At 44.5% G+C, this 14538-nt stretch overlaps 1 protein-coding gene and 1 long non-coding RNA gene across 2 annotated transcripts in view; one reads left to right on the plus strand and one right to left on the minus strand.

The window, feature by feature from the left end:
* The window catches only part of RHPN2 (rhophilin Rho GTPase binding protein 2), a 62356-nt gene that overhangs the window by 15480 nt on the left and 32338 nt on the right, over positions 1-14538 (minus strand). Inside the window, exons 6-9 of the mRNA XM_044269729.1 lie at positions 11506-11630; positions 7805-7971; positions 1668-1855; positions 181-337 (exon numbers count right to left, since the gene is read on the minus strand). Of these exons, the coding sequence (XP_044125664.1) occupies positions 181-337; positions 1668-1855; positions 7805-7971; positions 11506-11630 (637 nt within the window). The remainder of the gene's footprint in view (positions 1-180; positions 338-1667; positions 1856-7804; positions 7972-11505; positions 11631-14538) is intronic.
* Positions 1-14538, plus strand: part of LOC122920315 — a 49152-nt gene that overhangs the window by 7370 nt on the left and 27244 nt on the right. The window lies entirely within an intron of this gene.

A 14538-nucleotide genomic window follows, 5' to 3' on the forward strand; every position in this document is an offset into this window, starting at 1 on the left:
GTTGTCAGGATAGTAGCAGTGTCCTGGGGCGAGACCAAAATCCCACTATATGGCCTAATGGCTGCGATGCAACAAAAAGCAGGATGGCAGCATGCATTTTAGGCTATGGCCAGCTTTAGAGTTGCATTGTTACTTGATTGTGTCTGTTATGTACAACAATTGCCTATGAGGGAGACTTACGCTGGTGATCGGTGAGTGTGATTGCTGAAAAAAAGTGAGCCAGGGCTTTGTAATGTTCCGATTTTACTTGTACCATAACCGTCCAGGAATAGGGGACGTTCTCCTTGATGGGAGCCTGGTTCATGGCGTTAAACACTTGCAAGTAGACTTCACTGACCTGCAATGAGAAATATTGTTAGATGGGAAAGACAATAAAACTACAGGCAATTCTCTTCATAAGCCCAAACATATGGACACCATCTCTATAGAACTTAAACATTATGGACACTTTTTCACTAAAGTTTTTATTGTTTATTTGCTTCCTAAATGAAAAAATAAAGCAACTTTCTAAATTGTCTTGATCATAAATTCCCTACCATTTAGCTTCAGCAGAGTGTGTGCAAGTCTTTCACCTAGCCGGCGGTGCTGCTGAATCTGATATGTACTGTCTGATATGGCTCTGTCTGCTCTCCTCCTCCCTTCTTTCATTGTTAAAGATAGCAGCAGGGAGAAGGAGGTTGTACAAAGCAGATCAGAGTGTGAAGAGGGGGGGAAGCCACCATGGATGGCAGCTCACCCAGGCTGTAAAGCCACCATGGATGGCAGCTCACCCAGGCTGTAGATAGAGAGGAAACATACAAGGGGAGAATGACATAGGCTGCGTACAAGTATAGAGGGCAAGGACAGACTCTGCTGAGGGAGAATCGTATGCTCCTCAGCATCAGTGACTGCCAGTACTAGTGAGAATCAATCAAGTAAGGAATCTGTGCTGAGACATGACAGCTAGTGTAGACAGCAGCATCCTGGACACACATACCTCACATTCAGAATTATTATCGGGAGGGACACACTATGCAACTTGAATATAAGGGGGTCTGGAAACAAATCATGGAATGAAGACTGCAGCCTGAAACTTAGTGCAACTTTCATTACTCAAGGTAACCACTAACATATGCCAAAGGGAGATGGGCGCTATCACCTTTCTATCCATCTTCCTAGCAGGGGCAGCCGACCCATTCAGCAGGCCACTGACCTCTATAGGGGGTCTGAGATTTGGGAACACACAATGGACGTTCAGGTCTGCTCTAGTAAAGCTTCTTTCCTGCCAAGCCATGTCCATTCAGTCTATTCCTCTACATGGAGGCCAATGACCTTCTCTGAGTCTTCTGGCCCCATTGATTATCCACCTCCGCTTTGAAAACACTACATCAAATGCTCTGGATTACTGGAAGCCAGGATAAAGGAATTTTGCAGTCATTTGTTTCCATAGACACCCTGCCTTTATCAGATAAATTATCTGCACCTACGGGCACCTTAAGAAGCACTTAGCATCAGTCACTGTGTTGACCCGGGCACCACCCTCCAGCTCCGGTACTGAATCACTAGCAAAAGCAAACAGCTACCATCACCTATACGTGTACACATTCCACAATCGGGTTGCTGTGACGCCAATAAGCACTGACGCAGCCAGAACCAGTAGCCAACGTCTATTATAGGGTGACTGGTACCTTCGCCGCTTCCTGCGCCATCTTCACCAATGTACAGAACTCATTCTGGACTCCTGCCAGGATCAGCTTTTCAAAGTAACACTCGTGGGCTTCTGCCAGAAACATCTTAATGAGGGCTCCCAGCATGGCCGGACTCATGTCATAGCTGGGGGTGTGGGTGAACGTCTCTTTCAGGTAGCTGAGTACACCTGGAAGACGGAAAGAAAGTATGAGCAAGGCATGCAGAGTACAGGTGGGCTCACATCATGCTTTGTGAAAGTCATTAAAATGGATTGCAACTGAGGAGAACAGCAAGATACGGACTGGGGTAAACTATGGAAGAGCGCTCAATACCAAGCAGCAGCAGCAACAAATGCAAGTCAAATTCTAGCATGCAGTAAACAAGAAATAAACCTGAGAATTATGTAGCATCTCTTCTTATGACTGTATATTGTGCCAATTCCTCTATTATTCCTACTAGAAGTTGATTAATTAATTGCCAGCCGTCTGCAATAAAGGATCCATCTGGGTGTTACAAGTTGGGGGGGGGGGGGGGGGGGGTGTCTTTTCACAGTCTTGACATTATCCAATCAATGCTGTCAGACTGTGCAGGGACACCTCCCTTAACTGGTCACACCAGACGGCTGGCGATTCGGTCATAAACTTCTAGAAGGAATAATAGTGGAACAGCACAACACAAATAGAGTCATAAGAATAGATGCTCCAAAATTGTTATTACATGGGGAATGTGTCGGGAGAGGCGACGGCTCCTCTTTAACCTGGGTTCCATATAAAGATCTGACACAACCTACTCCGTCCAAGACCTAAAGATGTCTTGTGCCAGGAGGAAAGGCGCTTATGATGTGGATTGGGCTGTGGGCAAACATTTCCTTTGATCTCTCAATGGGTGTTGAAAGCTGCCAAACTTCCGACAGTTTAGTACTGTGCTTGCTTTGTTTTAGTTATCGCGTACTGATCTTATACTCTAATCACGTCCAGAGCTGCATTCCTAATTCTGCTTTTGCTCTGACATCACATGCCCCTGGTGTCCCTCGCATGTAATCGGAGTACAGTGCCTTAAAGGAGAGTGAATCTAAGTGTGCATTCACATCATCTTCTGATCCTGTAAGAAGACGAGAAAGAGAGAGAGAAAAAAAAAGACCCTGTAAAAAAAAAATATAAAAAAAAAAAACTGATCCTGTTGCATCAGTTTGAGCCATTTCCGTCTGAGATCCATTTTTTTTTTTTTTAGACCGCCTGCAGGACTTTTTTTCCGTCTAAAAAAAACGGATGACAACTGATGAAACAGGGTTTGTTTTTTTGGGTTTTATTTTACAGGATCCTGTTTTTTCTCTCTCTCTTCTTCTGACAAATCAGAAGAACGGAAAGCTAAACTGAGATGTGAACTGAGCCTAAGTTGTTAGGTTGTGTTGGTGCCGACTGATTCCCAATACCAGCCTACAGAATTGTGAATAGAGCTCTGGAAGTGACTGGAGTATAAAACAAAGTGTAACCAAAATCAGTTCAGAATAAGTTTAGCATTTTGAAAAAAAAATATATAAAAAAAAAAAAAAAAAAAAAAAAAAAAAAATCAGCCTCCAGGATTGGCGACACTGTAGTTGTACGGTCACCCTCTCTATAGAAGTCCAACCATAGTATAATGGCTTGTTCACACAACCATATGTATTTTGCGGAACAGGAACAGCTGGCCCTTCATAGAAGTTTTATCTTTTAGTGGAACGTTACTACGGACATACGGAGACAGAATGCACACAAAGTACCTTCCTTTTTTTTTGCGGACCCAGTGAAATGAATGGTTCCGTATACGGTCAGCAAAAAAAACTGAACAGAAAAAATATACGGTCGTGTGAATGAGCCCTAAGATGCATGTATACAATGAACACAAGGGATGATGAAATAGTGTAAAAAATAACACAAATATTGTGTAACACAAGAGATGGCAATAATTAATGATACGGAATGTAGGGCAGCCGGCTGTGATGTCAGGACCGGGCGGTGATACAATGTAACTGCTGCTATTTCTATACCAGACCCATGTTACTAATTGTATCACAGCAGTAAACCATAATTACATGACTGGTGCAAGGTGGTTACGAAACACCTATTCAGCTATATATAAGTCTTCTGGGAAAGCTGGGTGACAGCCACATCGGCACCCGCAGGGGTTATCAGTCCTGAGCTGAACATACTAAGTTTTGTAGCAGCAGTAATCTATCACTGCATGACCATTCCAGAGTCTGGGAAAGGTGGGCGACAGCCCTTGTGATCAGTACAGAAGAGCCCCAGGGGCTCCCGGCCCCCAAGTGCAACCATAATATGACCAAATAGATATTCTGGTTATGTGAAGTTATTTCCGATCCACAGAATAGGGGATAACTATTAGATAGGTGGGGGTCCTACCGATCTGATCCCCACTGATCATGAAAACAGGGCCCGTTACCCGAGGAGCCCCCAAAAAATAAATGGAGTGGGAAGTCAGCCATGCATGCATGTAGCCGATCTCCAGAACTCCCATTGAAATGAATGGAGCAGCTTTGGAGCATGTCCAGCGGTCATTTTGGGGGGCTCCATAAGGGGCCCTGTTATTGTGATCAGTTGAGGGTCCCAGCAGTCTCCACCAATATAACAGGTATCCCCTTTCTTGTGGATAGGGGATTACAACATAATCAGAATACCCCTTTAATGGTGGAATGTGCCATCAGAAAATGACATTGTTTAAATAAAGTGTTTATGTTTGGCATAATTTTTTTTAGGAAGGTCTGGTAATTTTAAGTTTTCACATCACTATTTATATTAAAGAAAAATCCCAAATCCCAATCCTTCCTCAGCAGTCATCTCATTATCATCCCAGGCAAGATTACTATGACAGATATCATAAATCTGTAAATAACACAGGATCCACCATTCGCAATCCGTGATGTCACAGCTTATCTCCTCTCCCTCACTGCACAGTGTCCATTGCACAGGTCACAGAGCATGCTCACAACACTCTCCTATAGAAGTCAATGAGTCATCTCCAGACTACCCTTTCCTATAGTCCATGAGAATGCTGTAAAACATATCTTTGAGTGCTGTTAACAGCAGATAAGATGGACGCCGCCAACCCCCCATTCATGGGAGGAAAATAGAACAAAGAAAATAAAAACAGATTAGAAATAAAATAATATGTGTCAGTGTCCGGTTTTAATTAGTAAACTATGTAGGTGATACAGCGATACACTCCCGTTAAACCCTGCTGACGCATTCACATGGCCTCCACACCTCAGTTATTTCAGACACCGACTGCAAACAGGAGGTTATCACTCCAGGATCTGCACTGTAACCGGTCGGACTCGTTACACTGAATCAGTCCTCGACACAAGACCTGCAGGCTCCCCAGTCCTCGACACAAGACCTGCAGGCTCCCCAGTCCTCGACACAAGACCTGCAGGCTCCCCAGTCCTCGACACAAGACCTGCAGGCTCCCCAGTCCTCGACACAAGACCTGCAGGCTCCCCAGTCCTCGACACAAGACCTGCAGGCTCCCCAGTCCTCGACACAAGACCTGCAGGCTCCCCAGTCCTCGACACAAGACTTGCAGGCTCACCAGTCCTTGACAGAAGACTTGTAGGCTTGGATTTCTTGCATGAAAGTCTTGCAGCTCGGGGTGCACAATATCTGCTCTCATCTACTAGAATACACCACATATACTTTGTATCCCCAGATCCTCAAATCCCATTTAAAGGGTACCCCTCGCCCCACACAGGTCCACTTTATACTGGAGCATAAGTATGATGTCCTTTCAAAGCTGAAATATCAAAATGCACCACCTCAAAGGGCCTGCACTGCTGCAGTGTTTGCCATAGGGGGTGCAGAGATAGCAGTCCTACAGGTTCCTCTGCCACTTATGCTCAGGGTGAAAAACTCATACACCTGGACTCCTTTTATCCAGAACACAATGGTCTGGAATTTTTGTCAACCTGAAATCTGACAAAGCAGCTTCTGTTCTGGACGGGCAGGTAACTGAGTCACCGTCCAGCACCTTATTACCAGGAGCAAGAGGATTAAAAGATGGGTCATCCACCGGCCGCTGTGGGACCATGCAGGATCCAGTGCTACAGAATACAAGTGACGGTTGATATTTGACGGTGGAGGCCGCTGGACCCTTCACCAACATCGGATGTCACAGGGCAAGGACACACAAAACTGTTTATATTTTTATCCGAGATAAGCGGCACCCGATTTACTGTGGCAGCCACTCGCCCCCCTCCCATTTTGGCTGACTCACAGGCTGGTTCAGATTTTATCTTTGTCCTGCATGATGAGATGTTATGTTTTATGCAGATTCCCGGCTACTGTTTGTGTGACAACACCTCTCCCTATAATCATTGACTCCTACTGCATTTAATATTCTCACACGGATCTTGGAGAAAGGCTACAAGCGCGAAGGTCGGATGCTAATAATTAACCAGCCGGATGTTACGCCGCTTCCAGTATACGGGAAATATATAACCAGTTATTAATGTGGATTTCCAGGACCTCATTACTGGGACTCCCTGGCCTTGGGAAATGTCTGTTAGGGCTTGTTTACATGACAGTGTCTTTTTTTGCGGTCCGCAAATTGCGGATCCGCAAAAAACGGATGCCCCCCCTGTGCCTTCCGCAATTTGCGGAACGGAACAGGAGGCCCATTATAGAAATGCCTATGCTTGTCCGCAAAACGGACAAGAATAGGACAGGACTCATACTTTTTGCGGGGCAACGGATGCGGACAGCACACAGAGTGCTGTCCGCATCTTTTGCGGACCCATTGAAATGGTTCCGTATACGGATCGCAGAAAAAGGCCCGTATACGGAATGCAAAATACGTTCGTGTGAACGAGCCCTTAATCATCTCTTTTCGCTTCCAGTTTAATTACTTGTACTTTACAATATTCCTGTCCTCTCCATGTACTCTAAACTGGCAGAGCTGCAGTGTAAAGCATAGGGGAGCCTAAGCCTCTAATGATTAGGAGATAGTTTTCACGCTATAATACACAAGACATCTAGGCACATATAGGGATATCAGTTATAATGTACAGATCAAGGTTCTCTATGAGCTGACGAAATGCCAAAATGAAGGCAAGGGCAAATGCATGTCTTCACATCTGCAATGAGAATTTTGGAAATTCTACATTTCTAAAATTCCCTGCAGTCACTTCCATGTGCACTATGGCCGGATGGCAAATACTCAAATACTCGGGAGAAATAAATGTTAATCATTAACCGAGATAATCTCTCGACCAAACACTGCAAAAACAATGATGTCACCGGGCGGCCGCCTTCTAGAATGTCACAGAAAGCCAGAAGAGATCCCTGTTGTAAAAGCATGGGGGGATGGGCGGGTATCGCTCATTGAATTAGGGTATCTACGACACGCCCGTATGGGGGTGGTGGGCACTAACAGCACCTATTACACCTGGTCTTCATCACCAAAGGACAGACTGAGCCTCCCTCAGTCCGAGGTCAGCGGGAGCCGTAGTATACACCCCACAGAGACTTCATAAAAACGGGTTCCGTGCTTTGAGCAAGAACAGACATTCGCTCTCTAAGGTTGGTTGCCAATCTGCAGGAACCGTGCCCTCCCTGTAGTACATTCATCCGAATGGCCACTGTGTAATACCACATTTCTCCTGCAGTGGCCGCTACAGGTAAAATATCAGAGGGCGGAACCCAGGGCGATCAACTGATCACCTGGACAACTGATTTTAGATAGTGGTCGTCTCTGATGGCACAACCCCTTTAATCCTTTATGGGCCTCTTGTGGATACACCTTACTCAGAGAACCATGAAGGCAGCCATATTGAATTTCGTGCGGCTCCTCCAAATATAAGAGAGACGGATGAATACAATTCGTAATAACCTGACGGGCGAGGACAACTAAAGATAATTTCGTTTTTTTTATATCTTAGGATCAAAGCCGAGTAGTGGTAGACATAACGATGGCACTTTGCCTCCATAAACATGGCTGTCTCAGGTTGTTATTTCTATGGTAAGTGCAGGATGAGCGACCGTAAAAAATCTATGTCAATCTTTCAGTCTGCTAGTCACCACAAACATGAGACATGATCCAGCGGCCAGGACTGATCATGGAAGAACCTCGCACTACATGACGTTACCTGCAGCTTTCTGTAACATGGTGACCGCCTCCTCCAGTCCGCTTTTCGTCTGTCGGTTGCTGCGGGTTCCGATCTGTGTGTAGAGGGCGGCCATGTTGAATAAGATGCTGGCCTTCTCCAACGAGATATTTGGTTGGCTCACGGGAACGCCAGTGAAGGAGTCGTACCTACGCAACACACAAGGAGGCCGATTATAAAGACTGATCACAGACAGAGATGACTAGAGGTCACAGGCTATGTCCACACCTGCATTACTGGATACTGCCATTCACTGCTGGACCCTATAGATTACAATGGGATCTGTCCGCTTTCCAGAAGGAGTGTCGGGTATTTGTCCATCCGAAACCCTGCAATCATGCCAGAAAGCGTCTGGATCCTATTATAGTCTATGTGGTGAATGGCAGTTATCTGGCAATGCCGGATCCGGTGAACTCCGGTAGGCTGTTCTCTGCCGGCTGGATTAGGTTACCACACATGCGAACATAGTCTTCAGTTATGAAACATGTACATGTGCCAATGTTAAAGGGATTGTCCAGGGTCCAACCTGTCCATGCGTTGTGCTTACAATCACAGCTCAGCTCCAATGAAACTAATTGTGAGCTGCAATACCACATACAACCTCTGGAACAGGGGAGGCGCTGTTTTAGGAAGAAAAGAGCCACTCTTAAATCCTGGGCAACCCGTTTATGAAGATTTTTATTTTTTTACTGGCTCCTAATGAATTTTAAGCCCACATTCCCTATATATATATATATATATATATATATATATATATATATATATATATATATATATATAATGTTAGGGCACAGTAAAAACGCCTGTTTACAACTGTCTCATTTATTAACTGATTTGGAGGCATTTGCACCTGTGGTTCCTATTTTGAGTTTTAAGACAAATTTAGAAATTTTCAAACTTTTTCGCCTAATTTCCGTCCTACTTATGTAGAGGTGCCTCATTTTGCTCCAGATTTTGTTGTAAAAACTATTTCTACGCCCCTGCCCAGGGCTGGCGTATTTTTCAGTCTCTGTTTCGAGTGGTGAGTTGCGCCACAATTTCTCTACTTTAATGGAGATGTGCACCAAAATTTAGCTCCCTTGCGCCACATTTTCATGCGCATACTATTTAGACCAGTTTTAGTGAATCTTAATCTGTCTTACAAGAAAACGACCACTAGAGGTCGCACTTAAACCCCAAAATGACAAACCAGATTGATTAAGGGATAATAAATCAGGCGCAAAATGAAGACAGAATTTGCCAATACACCTTTTTTTCTACTCCCCCTCCAAAAAAGGAGAACTTAGTAAATGTGCCTCATGGACTCCAGGCGGCCGCCTCGGCGGAGGGCATTACTATACAGAGACATAAAAGGAAGAACGAAACAAGTTTTTATTCCTTTGTTTATTAAGAAGGCAACGAGATAATTGATCTCCCCACCCTCATCATTCATCTAGTGGTTTATACAGGGCTGTGGATTCATGAAAGGCTTAGTCAAGCCTATAATTTATGCATCGGAACACAGCCCGTCATTAATTGTAAGCCTTGCTTTTTATTCTGTGCACTCAGCAGATCCGCTCGAGTGGAGGAGGAACAGAAGCTTTCGTTTGTGGCTGGGTCTGCGCTCCTACCTGGCCGGCTGCTAATTGCTTAAGGCTGAATAAACAGAGACCACTGCCGACCGACCCGTTCACATGACTTAAAGGGGATGACCGCCATGTGCTGTTCTACTGCAGAACTGCTTCCCATGATAAATATCCATCATTATATCCTTAATAATCTCTATAACGAGGACGTATTTAAAGGGACATTACATCTAATGCCTATTAAGCTCTTGCCCTCACTATCAGCCATTTTGCACAGGGGTGGGGCTGGCTGTAGTGTTCTTCAATGCGTTGGGGGATTTCACACGTGGGGTAAGGCTAGGTCTACACGACAACATGTGTCGCGCGTCAATTTGTATAATGATAATCTATGGCAGGGCTGGCCAACCTGTGGCTCTCCAGCTGTTGTACAACTACAATTCCCACCATGCCCTGCTGTAGGCTGAAAACTGTAAGCAGTCTAGGCATGCTGGGAGTTGTAGTTTTGCAACAGCTGGAGAGCCGCAGGTTGGCCAGCCCTGGTCCATGGTGTCGCACTGCGACATGCTGCGACTGCGATGCGACAGTTGCAGAAAAATCTATTTCGAATAGATTTTTTGCGACTGTCGCAGTATGTCGCAGTGCGACACCATAGACTATCATTATCAAAACTGTCGCGCGACATTGGTGCGACAAAATGTCGTCGTGTAGACCTAGCCTAAAACCTGGATATTTCATTGCAGGGAAAATTTCCTTCATGTAATCCATGGCGGGGAGGAGCAGGGAATCCACAACTTATGATTTTCTGACATGCAGGTTTTTGAGCTGCGGAAATTCTGGATGCTGATGTGTGACGGATTTTGCACTGCAAAATGTCTTCAGACTTCAGAGCAGTTGGAAATTCTGCACTCAAATCCGCCTCAAAAACACAGCAAAATATCCATCTTAAAACCAGCACGGCCTCCGAAGAGCCCCTGCCCCAGCCCTGTCACGCCCAACCGGCAGACATGGCGCAAAACCAGCCAGGAGCCAAAATTGTGTCGCACGGCCGGACAGATAAGGGGACTAGCGACACTTTCTAAAAGTGTTGCCAGCCCATCAGTAAATGTGCCCTAATGCATCTATTCACCATGTTAGGAATGAGTGTCCCAGCCCAACAGCATCATAAATTCTTGGCTCTGTAGATCCGTTTTTCGGGGGGCCAGGACGCTCAGCCGTAATACGGATGCATAAATGTGCCTATTGTGAATCTGGTATAAGGGGAGTCCGGAACGGTCACTGCTTTCTTTGCTCCTTTAAAAAGCACTAGTCGGCAGGATCAACCCTTTTAAACCAGGCATCCTGTGCAGTAGGGTCAATCCTGCTAACTGAAATGACATGTCTTTTGAAAATCTGTTGCAGCATTCCCAAGGAAAATAAAAGACCCTTGGTGCTATCCAGTGCCAGCCTTGTCCCTCGCGTAAAGAAAACCAAAAAGTCCATATTTTTCTTGGGGATGCCACAACCAATTTTCAAAAAGACAGGTATCATATTAATCAGCAGGAACCACCCTACCAGACAGTGTCTGCTTTAATGGAGTTGATCCTGCTGACAGGAGCTCTTTAAAAGGAAGTTCTATAATGCGGACATGTCAGAAGATAACATTTGCTGGGTATTGTCGACTGCAGTCAACCTCAGTTTATAAAAATGGGGACCTTTTGAACTGATCGAAACGTTCCAACACCAGATTCATTGTGAGAACTGGTGCACTTCCCAGCCTATGCTACGCCCCCCAGTGCTGCCTTCTGGAAGGTAATTTTGGTGGTGTTCCCCTTTCAGGATGTCCTAATGTCAGTTCCACCATAAACGTCTCTAATGTTCGGCCACTTTAGACGAGAATCTGAGCGTGAAGGTATTCTCTAAGCAAACCGACCTGTTCTGACAACCCACACTGCGTCTCCGGTTACATGTTTGTGAAGTCTACAAAGCTCCTGGAGGAGAAATACCTAGAACAAAGTCCCTCGCTGTAGTAAAAAATCTAATATCTGCTTACTATGTAATCCTATATCCAGCACCCACCGCCATTTCTTGCCCCTGTCACTTTGGTTTCTCACATATTTGTATTTTTTTTATATTCCTTACCATGTGAACAATATCCCCATATTCCTGCTGGATGGAAAGAACCTGTTCTCCAGAAACCCAAGCTGCTGGAAGTAACTGACCAACATCTCAAGGCCAGCTTCATCACGGCTAGGAGTCCGGCATGCCTATAAAAAAAAAAAAAAAAGACGCAAAATGGGCATAGTTTAGTAACTACAGGGGGTGCAAAAGCTGAAGTCCCTGGGGTCACAATGACCCCTTTACTACTACAGACCACAGCAGTACTATAAATGAAGGGTGGGTGGTGGCACACATAGATTTTTCCACATGGCATGCAAAGCATAAACTTTCCGGATATGGAGAGGCACGTATGGAACATGTTTTGTCAGTATGTTCCTCACATATTTTGGGTCTGAGCTACAGGCACCTAATTTTACAGGGGTCTCTGAGAATGACATGAAAGTATGCTCAGCGCCCTTTTTCTCCCCCTACCTCTGCTCCATTTCTCACTAGATTTACCTCCCTACACTTTCCACCCCACTGAAGAGGGCAGCAGTCCAGCAGGCTGAAGGTGAGGGCAGGCAGCCAAAAAGTTGGCATTACAGTACAAAGTTTGCAAAAATGGAATGGTTAAAAGGTGTTTGTCATGAAGGTTTACTCTTGGAGAGCCTTGGCTTGGATCATAGGTCCAGTGCCTAGAGAGGGGGAATCGCTCCGGATATCCTGATAATCCTATTCAGTAAATGGAGGTGAACATTGTCTAATCCTAGGAATCAGATCTATCGGCCTCAGAGGCTATCAGACCAGGGCTGGACGCAGGATGTGGTAAAGAAGGGCCATGAACATTGACACACTTACATAGTACACGAGACACAAACATTCACACTGTGAATATACTGTACATACATTCACACACACATATACACTGACATACATACACGCTTGACATACATACACATATACACACACTGAATATACTGTACATACATTCACACACATACACATATACACTGACATACATACACATATACACACACTGAATATACTGTACATACATTCACACACATACACTGACATACATACACATATACACACACTGAATATACTGTACATACATTCACACACATACACACTGACATACATACACACACTGACACATATATACATTCACACACATACACACTGACATACATACACACACTGACACATATATACATTCACACACACACTGTGACACATATACAGTATATACAGTCTCACACATTTTCACACTGTGCGTATGCTGCACATGCCTCCACACACAAGCATATCTACTGTGACATCTATGCAAGAAAAAGTATGTGAACCCTTTGGAATGATGTGGATTTCTGCACAGATTGGTCATAAAATGTGATCTGACCTTAATCTAAGTCCCAACAATAGACAATCACAGTCTGCTTAACCTAATAACACACAAAGAATTAAATGTTACCATGTTTTTATTGAACACACCATGTAAACATTCACAGTGCAGGTGGAAAAAGTATGTGAACCCTTGGATTTAATAACTGGTTGAACCTCCTTTGGCAGCAATAACTTCAACCAAACGTTTCCTGTAGTTGCAGATCAGACGCGCACAACGGTCAGGAGTAATTCTTCACCATTCCTCTTTACAGAACTGTTTCAGTTCAGCAATATTCTCGGGATGTCTGGTGTGAATCGCTTTCTTGAGGTCCTGCCACAGCGTCTCCATCGGGTTGAGGTCAGGACTCTGACTGGGCCACTCCAGAAGGCGGATTTTCTTCTGTTTAAGCCTTTCTGTTGTTGATTTACTTCTATGCTTTGGGTCGTTGTCCTGTTGAATCACCCATCTTCTGTTGAGCTTCAGCTGGTGGACAGATGGCCTTAAGTTCTCCTGCAAAATGTCTTGATAAACTTGGGAATTCATTTTTCCTTCGATGATAGCAATCCGTCCAGGCCCTGACGCAGCAAAGCAGCCCCAAACCATTTTGCCCCCACCACCATACTTCACAGTTGGGATGAGGTTTTGATGTTGGTGTGCTGTGCCTCTTTTTCTCCACACATAGTGTTGTGTGTTTCTTCCAAACAACTCAACTTTGGTTTCATCTGTCCACAGAATATTTTGCCAGTGCTGCTGTGGAACATCCAGGTGCTCTTGTGCAAACTGTAAACGTGCAGCAATGTTTTTTTGGACAGCAGTGGCCTCTTCTGTGGTATCCTCCCATGAAATCCATTTTTTTTTTGTGTTTTACGTATCGTAGATTCGCTAACAGGGATGTTAGCATATGCCAGAGACTTTTGTAAGTCTTTAGCTGACACTCTAGGATTCTTCTTCACCTCATTGAGCAGTCCGCGCTGTGCTCTTGCAGTCATCTTTACAGGACGGCCACTCCTAGGGAGAGTAGCAGCAGTGCTGAACCTTCTCCATTTATAGACAATTTGTCTTACCGAGGACTGATGAACAGCAAGGCTTTTGGAGATACTTTTATAACCCTTTGCAGCTTTATGCAAGTCAACAATTCTTAATCGTAGGTCTTCTGAGAGCTCTTTTGTGCGAGGCATCATTCACATCACGCAATGCTTCTTGTGAAGAGCAAACCCAGAACTGGTGTGTTTTTTATAGGGCAGGGCAGCTGTAACCAACACCTCCAATCTCATCTCATTGATTGGACTCCAGTTGGCTGACACCTCACTCCAATTAGCTCTTGGAGATGTCATTAGTCTAAGGGTTCACATACTTTTTCCACCTGCACTGTGAATGGTTACATGGTGTGTTCAATAAAAACATGGTAACATTTAATTCTTTGTGTGTTATTAGTTTAAGCAGACTGTAATTGTCTATTGTTGTGACTTAGATGAAGATCAGATCACATTTTATGACAAATTTGTGCAGAAATCCACATCATTCCAAAGGGTTCACATACAGGTACTGTGATGTATATACACACACACACACACATATATATATATATTATATATACACTACCATTTTTGCTTTATAAGACCCCCCCCCAAAGTGGAAAAAAATGGCAATGTGTCTTATAAAGTGAATACTAGCGAGTGCTTCCATTATGG

This window comes from Bufo gargarizans, chromosome 10, assembly GCF_014858855.1.
Source record: "Bufo gargarizans isolate SCDJY-AF-19 chromosome 10, ASM1485885v1, whole genome shotgun sequence".
Lineage (NCBI taxonomy): Eukaryota > Metazoa > Chordata > Amphibia > Anura > Bufonidae > Bufo > Bufo gargarizans.